General features: G+C 40.1%; 1 protein-coding gene across 1 annotated transcript in view; it reads right to left on the minus strand.

The window, feature by feature from the left end:
• The window catches only part of LOC123499320 (general transcription factor 3C polypeptide 3-like), a 414,223-nt gene that overhangs the window by 13,512 nt on the left and 383,255 nt on the right, over positions 1-17,456 (minus strand). The window contains 2 exon segments of the mRNA XM_045247142.1: positions 15,464-15,898; positions 16,742-16,914. Coding sequence (XP_045103077.1) covers positions 15,464-15,898; positions 16,742-16,914 — 608 coding nt within the window.

Consider the following 17,456-nt stretch of genomic DNA (forward strand, 5'->3'; position numbering starts at 1 on the left):
AATGGTATTCACTGAAGATGATGATTTCACAGAACCTAATAGGACATTGAATTGCCAAGGATTACAGGAGATTGCAGTGCACAAAGAGGATATTGGAAGATTACTGGACAGGTTGGAAGTCAGAAAAGCAATGGGGCCAGATGGTGTATCAGGCTGGGTGTTAAAAGAATGTAAAAAGTAAGTACTGGAGCCAATTTGGGAAATGATTAAAAGTTCAATAAATGAAGGGAAAGTTCCACAAGAGTGGAAGAGAGCCAATGTAATATCGATATTTAAAGGAGGTAAGGCAACTGAACTACAGACCAGTGTCACTTACAAGTGTCGTAAGGAAGTTATGTGAAATAATTATCAAAGAAAAGTGGGTTAAATTTCTAGAAGAGGAGCAAGTCATATTAAACAGACAATTTGGATTCAGGACAGGGCGGTCATGTGTATGAAATTTAATAAGCTTCTACTCCAGAGTTATTGCAGGACTTGAAAACAGAGATGGATGGGTAGACACAGTATACCTGGACATTAAAATGGCATTTGATAAAGTCCCTCACGGAAGACTTCTTTGGAAATTAGAGACCATAGAAGGACTGCGTGGAACCTTGCTGGAATGGACAAGAGATTATTTGAAGGATAGGGAAATGAGAACTGTGATCAGAGATACATACTCATCTTGGAGTAAAGTAACTAGCGGAGTGCCAGAAGGGTCAGTGTTAGCCCCCATTATGTTTCAAGTTTATGTAAATGACATTCACAGTAGTGGTGTGCGTGCATATACTTGCTAGTTCTGTAGTGGTGCTCCACTTTTCACGCATATTATTGCATGAAAAAAGGCTCTCACTGGCTTTTCAGTGAGCACAGTGGTGTATGAATGTCCTGTGATGAAAAAAAACAGGAACATTTATGGAAAGTGTTGCTGCTAGATAGAAAATAAGTGAAAAGGAGTGGAAGACTCCAAGATGGCAGAGAAATATGCCATTTCAGCATTATTACCTTCGTCCTGTTATAAGTGTAGCTCTGATTCTGGAGACCCAGCAAAATTCATTAAATGTTGTCTGTGTAGCCGGTGGGCTCATACGAAATCTGTGAATCTGGCAGGGATTAAATCTGAAAATATCTGCAACGTAAGGTATCTGTGCGATGTTTGCTTCATTGAGGTGTCGGCTCTGAAGAAATTCATCAATGATGTTGAGGAATTTAAGTCTGATTTGAGGAGCATTACTGCTAAAGATGACAAGATGATGGCAATAGTTGATAATAAGATAGCAAGAATGGAGGAGATAAGTATCAAGGTCTATGAGGCAACAGAAGGCTTGGCAGGAGTTGCTGAGTCGCTGAATTCTGCTGATTCGGAAAATTCCACACCTTGGCAGGATGTGAAGAGGAAGAGGAGGATGAAAAAGAACCTGCTTGTTGTAGGGGTAACTCAGGATTCTGAAGCAAATCTGAAGAATGAAGTTTCTCATGCTTTGGATGGAATGCAAATTAATGATACAAAGTTTGTTAATGATGGCAAAAAAATAGTGATGAATTTTGCCGATGAGAGAGTGAGAAATGAGGCAGCCCAGAAACTGGAGAATGTTGAAAAGTTGACAACTAAATCTGTTCAGAAAATTAAACCCAAGATAATACTATGTAATGTCCATAAGGAAGAGACTAAGGAGGGTATCATTGATACAATTATTGCAAGAAATGACTACCTTCAAGTAGTTCCTGATATCAAGTCAAAGATTGAAAATATTTTTTGCAAACCAGCAGCAGGGGGCACAGTTCATTACATCATGAAATGTGATCCAATAGACAGTTGTTGCGCAGCATCAGGACAGGATTAAGCTTGAATGGGGAGTTTACCAGGTTCGTGACAGGTATCATGCACTTATCTGTTACCATTGTCAAAGGTATGGTCATACTGAGGCAAACTGCAATGCCAAGAAAAATGGTGAGCATCCCGTTTGCTTTAAATGTGCAGGCAACCACAAGTCCAAGGATTGCACATCTACTGAGAAGAAATGCATAAACTGTGTGAGGTTTAAGAAACAGAATACTGACCACTCGGCGAGTAATCATTGTTGTGTTGTGTTGGAAAGTGAGATTGACAGGATCAGAAATATTACAGATCATGGCTACTAATGCTGTGAGCTCTATGTTGAAATGTGGTTTATTAAATGTCCAGTCAGTTGGAAACAAGACAATAGAAATCAGAACTTTGATTAATGATGAGAATCTGGATATTCTTGCTTTGACTGAAACATGGCTTAGTGAATATGATACTGCGAAAATTAGAGAAATGACCCCTGACATTCATACATTTGTGCACATACCAAGGAACATGATGTAGACCCATACAGACTACATGAGCCAAGAAATAACCTTGACATGGGATGTCGAGTATTTGCAAGATGCGCACCAAGGATTTACAATAAACTGCCAAGTGATATTAACCCCTTCCTTACCGCAGCCAACCCCCGATGTAAACAAAGCGTTCCCCTCCTATACTGCAGCCCCCTGCCTGTGCGCGCATGTGCCTCACGCCCAGATTTACACATTATATTTCTTTCTAACTCAGTGTTATGTACTTTTTTCTAAACATTTTTGTAATTTTACTAATAAAAGAAAACATAAACATAATCATAAATTGTGCACTAATCATAAATTCAGCACTACACACTCTGCACCTGGTGAGGGTGGCCCTGAGGCAGAGTCATAACTAGGCTGCTACCCCTCACTTGCCGAGAGGGTTTCAACACTGCTGTCACTATCACTCTCTCCTCTTTCTTTTTCAGGATCATAGTCTGAATCATATTCATCTGGAGAGTTTTCCAGTATATCCTCACTATCTGTCTCATAATTATGATAATCCTCATCGCTGCTATAAAAAGCAGATGCCATTATCTCTAGCTAGAAGCAATAGAACAGTCTCACCATGGCTGATAATAGAGAACTGATGTTCTTGGGGGGACTGTGGGAATAATATATACATCAAAGAATAGTGATTGGCTTTAGTTTATGCCTGAAAAATGAACTCCGATATTGATTGGCTAGTGGGGGGGGTGGTTTTGTTACACTGGGATGGGTAAAAATAACGCCTCCAGCGTTAGTTTGTTTATAGTGAACCACGTGGAGCATGAAAAAGGCAAAATCCGCACTCAGGCCACGGTTATACACGGAAATGTATTAGTGTGGTATGCACGTACCACAGCGGCATCTTGCGGTACCACGAGGTCGCTTTTGCGTGGCATTATACACACAAAAACAGTCTTGCGGTAAGGAAGGGGTTAAAGGTTGTGCCAGGATCGATATCTTCAAAAAGAAATTGAAGACATATTTGTTCAAGGAAGTTTATGATTTTAACGGCATGGAAATCAAAGACGATTATAGATGCTAGTTGCTTTTGAGGGAGGCTCTGCTGAGCGCTGCCTCGCAGTGGAGCGGAGCCTTGAACAAACACCCCAAGTAACAAGTAAGTAACATTGGGATAAACTGCTATATGAATTTATTCGCTGATGATGCAAAGTTGCTAAAAGTTATCAAAACCAGAGAGGACTGTCTACTGTTACAGGAAAATTTAAACAAGATCTATGAATGGAGCAAGAAGTGGAAATTGGAGTTTAATGCCAAGAAATGTCACATAATGGAACTAGGAAAGAGTAAGAGAAGACCAGTATGGAACTATTTAATGGGACAAGAGCAAATAACGAAGACAAATGAGGAAAAAGATCTTGGAGTGATCATACAAGAAAATCTGAGCCCTGATAAAGACATAAACAAGATATTTGGACTATCATGTAAGATGTTGACTAATATAAGAGTGGCATTTCATTAAATGGATAAATATATGATGAAATAAATAATCACAAGCATGATACGCCCCAGGCTGGAATATGCAGCAATGGTATGGTCTCTGAGCTCTAAAAAAGATATAAGAAAACTGGAAAGGATACAGAAGATTGCTACAAAGATGGTGCCGGAATTAAAGGACCTCACATATGAAGAACAACTGAAGGAAATGGGACTGCCAACCTTACAAGATAGAAGAGAACGTGGGGACCTAAAAACAATATACAGGCAACCCCCCGCTTAACGAAGGGGTTACGTTCCTAAAAAAACCTTTCATTAAACAAAACTTCGTTAAGCGAACCGATTATAACAAATTTAACCCCTGACTTGAACTTCCATTGAGAGTAAACAAAGCGAGAGTGCATCATTGTACAGTGAAAGGTTTAATGAAAGTAAAAATTATGAAGTTAAACATTTAGGCAGTTTAATTTAAGACTAAGTCATTATAATGTACACTAATGTATGTATGTAAGTAACTTTATAATGTTGATAATCTTAAATTTATAAAGGGAGGAAGAGTGGAGCAGGAAATACGCTAGCTGGCAAGCTGTGGAATGTAAACAAAGGGCACATCATTGTACCGCATATAAAACTTATGTACCACATTTCCACAAGGCTTTCCATTTTATCCATCAGAGTCATGAGTTCAGGTGGTTCTTTTAGCTTGCAAGGAAGATACGGTCTCACCAGCCTTCTTAATAGAGTCTGTTGATTTGAAAATAGTAGACAGTACATGGAGTCAAAATGGTGGGAAGCAATGCTATTAGTTTTCTTGCCTCTCTCGTGTCTGTGAATAATATCCAGCTTCACTTCCAGAGTAAGAGACTTCCTGGTCTTCTTAGCAATGCTAGGCGACATTGCAGGGCGTTTTGGTGGTAAGTTGAGCGAGGGAAGGCGAGCTGCTGGCGACGCTGCTATTGTTTTGAACAGGGGGAGTGAGAAGTGCGCGTTTTGTCCACCAGAGGCGCTGGTGTATTCAAAAGCCTGTCGGCTTGTGTGATACGGCGGGGCTTTCAGACTTGGAAAAAATTACCTGGATAAAAACTTCGTAAAAGCGAGTTTCGTGTTCATTAAACGAGCAGATGGTAGTAAAATGAAACCTTCATTGTAGCAAAATTTCTTTGTGTGAATCTTCGTTAAGCGGGGGTTGCCTGTATAAGATAGTAAATGATATTGAAAAAGGAGATGGAAGGACAAGAGGACATGAAAAGAAGATCAGGATGAGGCAGTGTGTGAAGGATGTTGGAAAATACAGTTTTCCACACAGAACGGTGGAAAAATGGAATGCATTGGATAAGGAAATTGTCGCAGCACATAGTGTGCATAACTTTAAAGAAAAACTAGATAAATGGAGATATGGAGACAGGACACTATGAGTCCCGCTCGAACCCTAGGTAAATACAACTAGATAAATAAATACACACATGAGACACGGTTGAGGAAGGACGCAATATCGTCGCTCTGAGAATAAGCTGATCCCCACTACCTGTTGTTTGTGTTTGCAGAGGCCGGGTCGAGTAGTGTAGACTCATTTTCATATATACAGTGTTAGAGAATCATGAGTAAGGAAGAGATTACATGTAAATGCAGGTATGAGACCAGGAAAAGAATGGAAGAAGAGGATGAATATGTTGATGAGGGTGAAAAGGAATTTAAAGGTTTTGATACGGCAAATACTTCCCTATTTAAGAGAGTGTTGACTATTGAACGTAAATTAGATAAATGGATAAAGGAGAGTATGGGAATTAAAGAGAACGAAGAACAGGAAAAAGAGTTCCAGAAATTGAAAGATAGGATAAAAAGTGTGAAAGAAAATTAAGCTAGGCTAAGAGCAGAAAATGAGGAACTGAAAAAGGAAAGTAGCTAAGTACGAGAAACAGATGGAAGAAGGACTCGGTAAAGCCGAAAAAGAAAAAGGGGATCTGAAAGATCTAGTAAACAAAGAAGAGGAATGAGTACAGGACGTGATTAAAAAAGAAGTACAAGCATGTTGAGTCCAAGATAAGAAAGACAAGGAAAATTTTCAGGAAGTGTTTCAAGAACTGTTAAAAGAAAGAGATGAGAATATGGCAAATAAAATTATAGGAGTCCTTAAGAAAAAATAAAATCTAGTAAGGGAAATTAAAAAAAAGTGTAATTATCTTTGGCCTGAAAGAAAAGAATGTAAAATATAGACCAAGAAGAGAAAAAGAGGAAATGAAATCAGTCAAAGACCTACTAAAGAATCTAAATGATGAGGAGGAGGAAGAAGAAATCTACAGAATAGGACCATATCAAGAAGGAACAGTGAGGCCAATTAAGATACTACTAAAATCACAAGCAGCAACAAAAGAAATACAGTAATACTCCGCTTAACGAACGTTTGTCTAACGAATTTCCAGTTTAACATACTATATAAAGTTAGACGAAAAAGTCCGCATAATGTACAACCACATCCGTTTTAGCAAATTTTCTGGGTTTGAATTTGCCGGGTGAGGGACCGAACGCGGTAGCTTTGCTGTGATTGGCTGGCTCCCCGCCTCTGTCTATAGCGCTCCTGGAGCTGGATCTAAGATTCTTTAGCAACGTCAGAGCAATCTCTTGCAGCGAAATGGCATCCATGAACGCTTGGAGGGACGGTGACAAGGTTACTGTCTTATATATGCATTTATGTTCACAAAACAACATTTGTATCAGCTTTTTACAAACCTTGCCCCAGAGAAAGGATTGTTTTGTAATGCATAAAGTGAAATCTTACATGGAATACCAAAAAATAAAGCAAAGATGAGATCGGCCACAGGCAGTGGAGACTCACGACTTGTCGCTTATTCTTCTTCTTGTGACCCTTTTGCTTGCGTGTTACTTTCATTATGATGTTTATGTTTCCACTCCTCTATTGCCTGCAATAATGGATATCATATCTTAGTATTCATATACGCTCATGCCATGAGGATAACCTCAACTCCGTGTCACTGAGTGATAGTGAATTACTAATGAAATACCGCGGTATTTCATTACTAATTCACTATCACTCAGTGCCACGAAATTGAGGTTATCCTCATGGCATGAGCGTATATGAATACGAAGATATGATTTCCATTATAGCAGGCAATAGCGGAGTGGAAACAAATGTGGTGAAAGACAACACGCCAAGCTAAAAAGGTCACAAGAAGAAGAAGAAGCGGCCAAGTCGCCGGAGTCTTCGCTGTCTGTAGCTGATCTCATCATCTCTGCTTTATTTTTTGGTATTCCATGTAAGATTTCACTTTATGAATTACAAAACAATCCTTTCTTGGGGGCAAGGTTTGTAAAAAGCTAATAGAAATGCTTTGTGAACATAAATGCGAGAATGTGAAAGAATTTGTTCGTAGCTCCTCTAACTTCCAATGACTCATATGACATAATAAAAGTAGTGGTACACCGGTGGCCCAATATGCTGCCAAACGTATATGTAATTTTTTTTTTTTTTAACCCATGTGGTATGTTGGGGACCATCCCAGAACGCATAGAGTATTGGAGGTTCTGTGCGCCAGTTGGGTCTGTGCGCTAAGCCCCGCGTTAAATCTCATAACACACAAACAGAGTGTTTAAATGGCGGGCCGTAGTTCAAATTTTCCCGCCAGTACCGTTCCAGTGTTGTGTTTGCGCCAGGGAGAGAGAGGCAGTGCGTCTTCCGCTATACTGAGGTAAGTTGTCTTCCGCTAACTGTTTCGTTAACACACATGAATATCAGTGTTAGTCACTGCTACCTATTTTGATACAAAACTGACATAACTTGTCAATCAATTCTTTGTTATAATACATGACTGTCAAATGGTTGAGGATAAACATGCCTGAGTGTCAGCAAATAGGAGAGGGCGTGGGTAGCGCGCAAACCCGCCACAAACGCTCATGGCGGGTCGCGCGCCCACCAGGCAAAAGCAACACTAGGCTAGAGTGCTTGTTTTGTTTTTGTTTTCTCTTTTTAGGCTATCTGCATTTTTTTTTTTTTTTTTTTTTTGGAAAAAATGAAAAAAAAATATTATTCCATTATGCATGTTAATTTGTATTTTTGCTCTGATCCTTTTCAACAGCCCTTGCTGAAATGGCATCAACACAGCGGTACAAACAAGAACAAGTGGAGAAAGCTGTGGAGCTGGTAAGATCTAAACAGATGTCCCTGAATGCCGCCTCCAAAACTTTTGGTATCCCTTACGCCACCCTTGGGGATAAGGTCAGGGGAAGAAGACCTATGCAGCCTGCTCCCAAAACAGTTCTGTCAATGGAAGAGGAGAAGAAGTTAGTAGATTGGCTGATTGAAGTGTCTAAACGAGGTTTTGGACGGACCAAAGACGACCTCAAAGACATGGTGAAAACCATTCTCGATGATAGGGAAGAGAGGACTGTCTTCAAAAACAACCGCCCTGGAAAGGATTGGATGTGAGCCTTTTTCAAGAGGCATCCAGAGATACGGGAAAGAATTGGACAACCACTTGGCCGTGAGAGAGCAATTGTGACAAAGGATGCTCTAGGTGAATGGTTTCAGCAAATGAAACATTACCTGGACACCATCAATCCCACTTTGTTGACCTCTCCTGACCGGATCTTTAATGCTGATGAAAAAGGTTTTAATATATGTCCAAAGACAAAGAAAATCATCAGCATGACAGGAGCAAAACACGTCTACTCTGTCACAAGTGGCAAACGGCAGCAAGTGACAATGTTGGCCTGCTCCTCTGCCATGGGGCAGTACCTTCCACCGCTGCTGATCTTTCCCTACACCAGAGATCCTCGCTTCAATGCGTTGGAAGGTTTTGAAGAGGCTTTTTTTCAAAAAACTCCAAATGGTTGGATCACTGAGGTGGTCTTTCTTAGCTTTCTGAGGGACATCTTCATTCCCAAATTGGGAGAAAAGCGACCAGTGGTGCTGTTTGTGGACGCCATTCCAGCCATCATTCCCTGGCAATCTGCACGCTGTGTAACGAGAATGGTGTCATCCTTTACTGCCTGAAGGCGCATGCCAGTCACCTTATCCAGCCACTGGATCAAGCTTTCTTTGGGGCAATCAAACTAGCATGGAGTGAAGCCGTCAGAAAGTTTCAGTACCAAACTGGAGAGAGTGTCACCATGTGCACGTTTGCCACACTAAAGAAAGCTTGGGACACTACAGCACGACCAGAGCTTGCTTACAAGGGATTTGTTAAGTCTGGGATCTATCCTTTTAACCCTGAGGTTGTACTCAACTCAGACAAGCTGAAGCCAAGCTGCAGTTTCTCCAGCGCTGCTCCAGTCACTCTCCCTACCTCAGCATCTTTTGGCATCACTGCTCTTCCCGCATGTACCCCAACAATCTCAACCTCTGTTCCTTCTGCTTCACCAGCAGCCAAATCCAAGTTCCCTGGGCCAGAACAAAGAACTCCCACTCTCTCAGCATTCTCCAACATTTTTGAGCTGATGAAGCTGAGCCTGTCATTAGGGGAAGGAACAACTCTAAAATTCATGAAGCGGTACGAGGAGCGATACGACATGGATGACCCACCCTATGAAGACTGGAAGGTGTTGTTGGAGAAAACCTTACAGCCTGCCTCACAGTCCCTGCCTTCCACATCCCAGCCTGCCTCACAACCCCTGCCTTCCACATACCAGGCTGCCTCACAAACCCTGCCTTCCACATCCCAGCCTGCCTCACAACCCCTGCTTTACACATCCCAGGCTGCCTCACAACCCCTGCCTTCCACATCCCAGCCTGCCTCACAACCCCTGCCTTACACATCCCAGCCTGCCTCACAACCCTTGCCTTCCACATCCCAGCCTGCTCCACAACCCCTGCCTTACACATCCCAGCCTGCTCCACAACCTCTGCCTTCTACAAAGAAAAATTCCAAAACGATTGATACCTCACGCTGCCCTCATTCCCGAAGAAAAAAGGATTAAAAAAGACCATCGCAGTATTGCCATGCTCAATAAGCGGTGTTGAGTACCGCAAATGATTGAAGAGAAACAGAGAAAGAAACGAGAGGAGGAGAGGAGAAAATGGAAAGAAAAGAAAGAGAGAAGAGAGAAAAAAAATTATAGAACAAGAAGCTGAAGCAAAGAGAAAGAGAATGGAGGAAAAGAAAAGGCAGAAGGAAAACAACAGGAAAGAAAAAGAAAAGAGAAAAAGGAAAGAAAAACGATTCAGGACACTTCAGTATGTTTCCCAAAAGCAGAAAGACAAGGAAACAGAAACTTCAGAGAGTGCGGATGAGCCAGTCTTGGACGATGACTCGGATGATGTAATTGATGATATGAATGAGCTCTGTGGAAAATGTCAATGTGAAACAAAAGGAAAGTTAAGGATAAAATGTGTATTGTGTGACAGCTGGTGGCATGCAGAATGTCTGAGTGAGATGAATTTGAGTGAAAAGTCTCAGGAGGACATTGATACAATGGATACTGAGTTTTTTTGTAATAAATGTAATTAGGCTATTTTGATACTGTTGAATGATTTTTTTCACGGAGTATTCTTAAGATTTTCGTTTCGATTTCTGAAAGGCATTTATTTGTTATTTTGACACTGTTAAATGAAACATTTCACGGAATATTCTTAAGATTTTCGTTTTTAACTCTGTGAGACATTTATTTGTTATTTTGATACTGGTAAATGAAACTTTTCCCGGAGTATTGTTAAGATTTTTGTTTTGAACTCTGTGGGACATTTATTTGTTTATGATATTCATAACTAAAGCACAGTTTTTATGTTTGTCAATACACTATTTTAAAAATAAAAAAGTTAGTTTGCAATCTTTCATTTATTTTTCCAAAGCTTTTACTCCTTGAGAGGCAAGAGGATTTATCAACTACCTATTGAGAGTGATTTTGATAGCTTGTAGATTAAAACAAAGAACTTAAGGCACCTAGCGCGATGACCCGACATGCCATAGCGCACTGACCCCCTGGCGCAACCCTCCTCAACCTAGCGCGTAGACCCGGCTGGGTGGCGCACAGACCCTACCTAACTTTCCCTTACTTACAGTGCACAATCGGGCAAACTGCAGCGATTGAGGGTAGCGCGTTACCCGCCATCATGAGCAGACAAAATTTTACACTCCTTGTTAAAATTTCGTTTTTGTATTCAAGTCTGGTGATTTTGTAGCAATTTTTTTTCTGCTTAGGGTAGCGCAAACTGCCTCCTCTACTCTACCCCCCTATTTACATTACTTCCTATGGGAAAATTACATCCGCTTAACGAATTTTTGCTCTACGAACAGCTTTGACACTCCCTATTCTGTTCGTTAAGCAGAGTATTACTGTACTATATAGAACGACAAAACTCAGAGAAACGGAGGGTTGCAAGGATATATATATATATATATATATATATATATATATATATATATATATATATATATACACAGTAAAGTCCCGGGTTACGTCGGTCTTGAGTTACATCAAACTCGTAGTTACGTCAGTCCACTATAAGGCAATTTAAGATTAAAAAAAATTGAAAATTTATAAATCGTAAAGTGCGGGATTTATTGTTATTGTTGGTGGTTGCCCGCCACACCGCCCGCCTCACGCTTGAAAACAATAACACCCTGCCTCAGTTCCACCACACCATTGCCCCTGGCAAGAGTGTTATCCTACTTTTGCGTTTACTGACTCAAGTTCTTAGTATCTTGCTCAATGGCACCAAAGAGAAAACTTCTTAGTGACAGCAGTGATGGTAAGAAAAGGAAAACCATTATGCTACAAGAAAAAGAGGACATAATTAAAAGACATGAGAAGGGAGGCAGCAGCAGTGTGTGAGGGAGGGAAGAAAATGGGAAGCCCGTTACCATGACAACGGGGAGGTTGACGACCTTGAGGGCTCGCACACCCATCACAACAATAACAACTCCGGAGCCTTCGCCTGGGCCACACGACACTCGCAGCTGACTTGCACCGTCTGCGCCTGTCTGCTGATCCCTATTGTCCTTTCCTATTGCATTTCCTGCCCCGCTGCCCACGCTTCTACTCCCACCGCACTGCACTACGCTCCCAGCTGTCGCCCCTGTGCGTCACAACATTCGACCTACCCACCCTCCTGGCGGCCTCAGGCGTTCACCCCTCTTGGCAACCTGCAGTCCTTCGCGTTCGTGGCCCTAATCAACAACAAAAACAAACTTGTGTTTCATATTCCTACGTAGTTGTAAATAATATAACAATATAACCTTTAACTTACCTGAATGACCATAAACAATGATTGGTTGAAAACTCGATAATATGCTTTGAAATGTACGGAAACTCGAGTTACGTACAAAATCGATTTACGTCATGTTTCAGGAACGTAACTCTGACGTAAACCGAGACCTTACTGTACTGTATATAAAGAAAAATAGAAATGAGGAAAAAAGGAAGACACACAACGAACTGATGGCAGAAGCAAGGGAAAAAAACAAATGAAAGGTCAGAGGAGGAGAAGGAGGCATTTTTTTTGGAGAATTATAGGAGACAGGATAAGGAAATGGTATATAAAAGAGAAGGAAGGGAAAAAAATGGAGCAAATTTAACTAAAAATTATAAGAACAAGAGATTAAAAATTATATATACAAACATAGATGGGGTTTTATCAAGTAAATTAGAATTAAGAGATTATATAAAGAAAGAACCAGATATTGTATGCCTGGTGGAAACAAAATTAAATGAGGCAATAAAAATAGACATAGATAATACATATAACAGAGGAAAGACAGAGTGGGTAAAGGAGGAGGAGTCATGATGATGTTAAGAAAAGAGATGGTGGTAAACCAAGTGAAGTGTGGGGAAGGAAAAGCAGAAGTACTGTATATCAACATACATATTAATAAAAAAAGAGCTAATAATCATTGGAACATATGTGCCACCAAAAACAAATTCATGGACCAATCAAGAATATGAAGACATGATAGATGACACAATAAGGAGTCTAACAAGAATCATTAAAGAAAAGAGAAAAGTGATATTAGTAAATTTCAACTGTAAGGAGGTGGACAGGGAAAATTATGAAAGTGGTATGGGGGAAGAAGCCTGGGGAGATAGATTCTTGAACTTAATGATAGATAATATGATGGACCAAAGAGTAAAGGGAAACACAAGATTGAGAGGAAATAATGAGCCTGCGAGATTGGACCTGGTTTTTACAAGGGGTATACAAATGAACGATGATATTAAATATAAGTGCCCATTGGATGAAAGAGTGACCATGTAATATTAGAAATGGATATAGAAGAGAGAAAGGAAGATAGAGACGAATCATACAAAGGAGACCAATTAAACTACAGAAAGGCTGATATTGAGAACCTCAAGAACTATTTTAAAAGCGTCAACTGGGAGGAAATGGAAAACTCAGAGAGGGTGCAAGAGAAATATAACTTATTTTTGGAAATGTACAAAACAGGAGTCAGGGAATATGTCCTGAAATATAGACCTAAAGAAGAAGGAAAGAAAGATTGGTTTAATGCAAGGTGTGCTAGGGCAAAGGAGAAAAGATATGGAGCATGGAAAAGGTGGAGGAGAAATAGAAATCCAGAAAATAAGGAAAACTTCAAATCAGCGAGAAATGAATATACTAAGGTGAGGAAAGAAGAAGAAAGGAACTATGAAAAGGACATTGTCGAAAAATGCAAGGAGCAACCAAAATTGTTCTACAGATTTATATATGGAAAAATAAGGCAAAAAAAAAACAATAGAAAGCTTAAAAGGAGAGAACAGGATGGTGGAAGACCCAAAAAGTATGGCAGAACTGTTAAACAGTAAATTTCATGAGGTCTTTTCTAAAGAATCCAAATTCGAAAGACCACAGGGTAATAAAGAGACCGTCTATATGAAAGAGATTAAAGTAACCAAGCATGAAATAAGAGAGTTGATGACGGAATTACACGAAAAGAAAGCAATGGAACTGGATGAAGTATCAGGCAGAATATGAAAAGAATGTAAGGAAGAACTAGCAAGTCCTCAATGCTCAATAGAAAATGGAACAGTACCAGTAGAATGGAAAAGAGCTTAGATGGTTCCCATATATAAGAAAGGAAGGAAGGAAGAACCTTTAAATTACAGACCAGTATCACTAACTAATATAATATGCAAGATGTATGAAAGAATAATAAAGAAACAATGAATCGAGTTCCTTGAAGACAACAAATCATTATCAAATAGCCAATTTGGGTTTAGAAAAGGTCAGTCGTGTATAACAAATTTACTGAGTTTCTACTCTAGAATAGTTGATAGAGTACAAGAGAGAGAGAGGGATGGATTGAATGTATTTATTTGGATTTAAAAAAGGCGTTTGATAAAGTGCCACATGAAAGATTACTTTGGAAGTTAGAGGAGAAGGGTGGCTTAAAAGGAAGCACATTGAGATGGATGGAAAATTATTTGAGGGGGAGAGAAATAAGGACGGTAGTTAAAGATATGAAGTCCAAGTGGAGAGCAGTAGAAAGCGGAGTGCCACAGGGTCAGTATTGGCGCCAATACTTTTTCTCATATATATATAAATGACATGCCAGAGGGAGTGAACAGCTACATAAATCTGTTTGCGGATGATGCAAAACTGTGCAGAGTTATAAAGCAAAAAAGTGGATTGTGAAATACTGCAGGAAAACTTAAACAAGATCTGGAAATAGAGTAAAAAATGGGATATGGAATTCAATGTTGACAAAAGCCATTTCATGGAAATAGGAAAGAATGAAAGACGACCAGAGGGAATCCATAAGATGGGAGATGGAGTAGAACTAGAAAAAGTAAAAAAGGAAATGGACTTGGGAGTGACGATGGAAGAAAAGAATCACCCAGTAAGCCATATTGATAGAATTTTCAGAGACATATAATTTGCTAAGGAATATTGGAGTAGCATTTCACTACATGGACAAAGAAATGATGAAGAAATTGATAAGTACTATAATAAGACCCAGATTGGAATATGCAGGAGTTGTGTGGACGCCCCATAAAAAGAAACACATAAGGAAGTTGGAGAGACTACAAAAAATGGCTACAAAAATGGTTCCAGAATTTGAAGGGATGACATATGAGGAGAGACTAAAGGCTATGAATTTACCAACCCTGAAACAGAGAAGAGAGGGGATCTGATACAAGTTTATAAATTGATTAACGGAATGGATCAAGTGGATAATGAGAAACTGATTCTGAGAGAAGAATATGACATTAGAAGCACAAGATCGCATAGTAAAAATCTCAGGAAGGGAAGATGTCTGAGAGATGTTAAGAAATACAGTTTCCCACAAAGATGTGTTGAGACTTGGAACAGTTTGAGTGAGGAAATGGTGTCAGCAATGAGTGTGCATAGCTTTAAAGAAAAATTGGAAAAGTGTACATATGGAGACAGGGCCACACTAGCGTAAGGCTCAGGTCGTGTAAAACTACAACTAGGTAAATACAACCTCTCATCTTTCTCTCACATACTAATTTTCAATCTGGAATAACACCTCTTCTCTACTAAACCTCATCTTCTTTTCCTCACTGAAACACAGGTGTCTGGGGCAACTGTCATTAGCCCTTTTTCTGTTCTCTACTACTTTCTCTAACCTTATTTTCTTTCCAAAGCTGAATGCTGACATTCTGCCAACCCAACTCACACTGCTAGCACCACAACAACATGAGATGCAGCAGCTAGAGCAAGGTGACAGAACTGTATGGCAATCAGCATTCTGCTAGCACTCACCTGATATGAATAAAGTGGCGACGGAACAACAGCTTGGCCACATTGATAAAGTCATCTACCTGGCCTTGGTCCAAGAGAATCTTACAGCGCTGGTACAACAGCACAGAGTCAAGTGGTTCAGAGTCACTCTCTTGATTGAGAACGAGCAGAGCCTCATCCAGGTGACCCAGTGACTGGAGGATGGAAGAGAGTGTGAGCCTTGCATCAGCATGTTGTGGTGCCAGCTGCACCACTTTGCTGTAAGCTTCAGCTGCCTCCTCCATCTGGTCCATGGCTGCCAGACACTCTCCATGCTGCAGCCACACAGCAGCCACATTGTACTGGCTGGACCTGATCAACAGCTGCAGCAGGGGCAGTGCTGCCTCATGGTACTCAGCACTCATATATGCTTCTGCTATGTCTAGGTACAGGTCACCGAACTCCTCCTCACTCTCACTGCAGAAAGTAGCAAAACCCTGGTTAGTCACAGCACTAATGATGTATCTCAAACTCTGAGTAGTGCAAAGAACTTTAAAATCTGACTCCAGTTCTTTTTAATAAAATGCATAACTTAATATTGACTAAGGAAATGCAATGTCTGAAGAGATTAAGAAACAGTCCAACATGAAGCATCTTCACCCCTTCAATACAAGGACATATATTTTGTGTCCTCATAGCACTCTTGACATATTTGAGGATGCACATGATGCACTATGGCTACATTAGGCTAAGATGATGTGTTTTAATTTTTTTTTTCTGGATACTGTAAGAGATCTTTCAGAATGTAGGTCATATATGATACGACAGCTTACTTGACTTTCATCATTATTACAAAGGTGTATGATATGCTTATCCCAGGACAAGTACCAATGCACCCTGCTAGCAATAATTCTATTTTATTTACTTTTTTTATGGAATCAATACATTAGTTTACCATAAAAAATTGTTTTCTGTTTGTCATCTTTAGAAAATGGCCATGAGCAGGCAAACTACATATCTTTTCTCTAAAATTTGCATGGGTTTATTTAATAATGTAGGTACCTAGTATGAAAATCACTTACTATTACCATTCTTATTTCTGTAGAGAGAGAGAGAGAGAGAGAGAGAGAGAGAGAGAGAGAGAGAGAGAGAGAGAGAGAGATGCCTCTGAGTCATCCTCCACCACCTCCCAGCCCAGATATGGTGTTGAGAGCTGTTTTCTATTGCCCGAAGTGATGAGAATAATACTTTAAAGTGGCATGACAACTACACATCAGCTACAAAACAGGAACTCACAGATTGCAGCTGTCCATAACTCACTTCATGAGCAGCTCCACCAGGGGTGCTGCCAACTCAAAGGCGCGCTCATGAACCAATGCTACTGTCAGCTTGGTACGGAGGTCAATGGGCAGGTTGCCTGGCACAAAGCACTCACAGGCAAGAGACAACTGTTCCTTCAAGTCACGGTTGCCTAGCTCCTCCTCATCCATATCCTATGGAAGAGAAGTTATTACCGTTACAAAATCTCCAATATTGTCTAACTATTTTAAGATTAACAAGCAGAATGACAGTAGACCATCTCCAAGACTACTATCAATGATAGTTGGGATCATTTAAAACAAATTTTCAACTGTATAAATGAAGCAAAAAAGGAAAAAAAAGGAACTACAGAAAACTTTGAAACCATAGAGAGAGAGAGAGAGAGAGAGAGAGAGAGAGAGAGAGAGAGAGAGAGAGAGAGAGAGAGAGAGAGAGAGAGGGGGGGAGTAGGTTAACAATGCTAATAATTTTTCCATCTATTTTTCAATTTCATTGCCTTATCTATTTCCTGCCTCTCACAGTGTGATTTAATAGCTTGATTTCTCAACATTAAGTTCATAGATTTTTTAACCCTTAAAATCCGGGAAGCTAACTTTCCATCTGTTACAGCAGGGAAAAATCACACCTGTCGAAAATGCTTAAAGATTTTTTTCCTCATAAAAGCATATTTCTCTTTGTTATTCTGAGTACAAGGATGTAGTTTTTAACATATTAT

Source organism: Portunus trituberculatus, chromosome 49 (assembly GCF_017591435.1).
Source record: "Portunus trituberculatus isolate SZX2019 chromosome 49, ASM1759143v1, whole genome shotgun sequence".
Taxonomy (NCBI): domain Eukaryota; kingdom Metazoa; phylum Arthropoda; class Malacostraca; order Decapoda; family Portunidae; genus Portunus; species Portunus trituberculatus.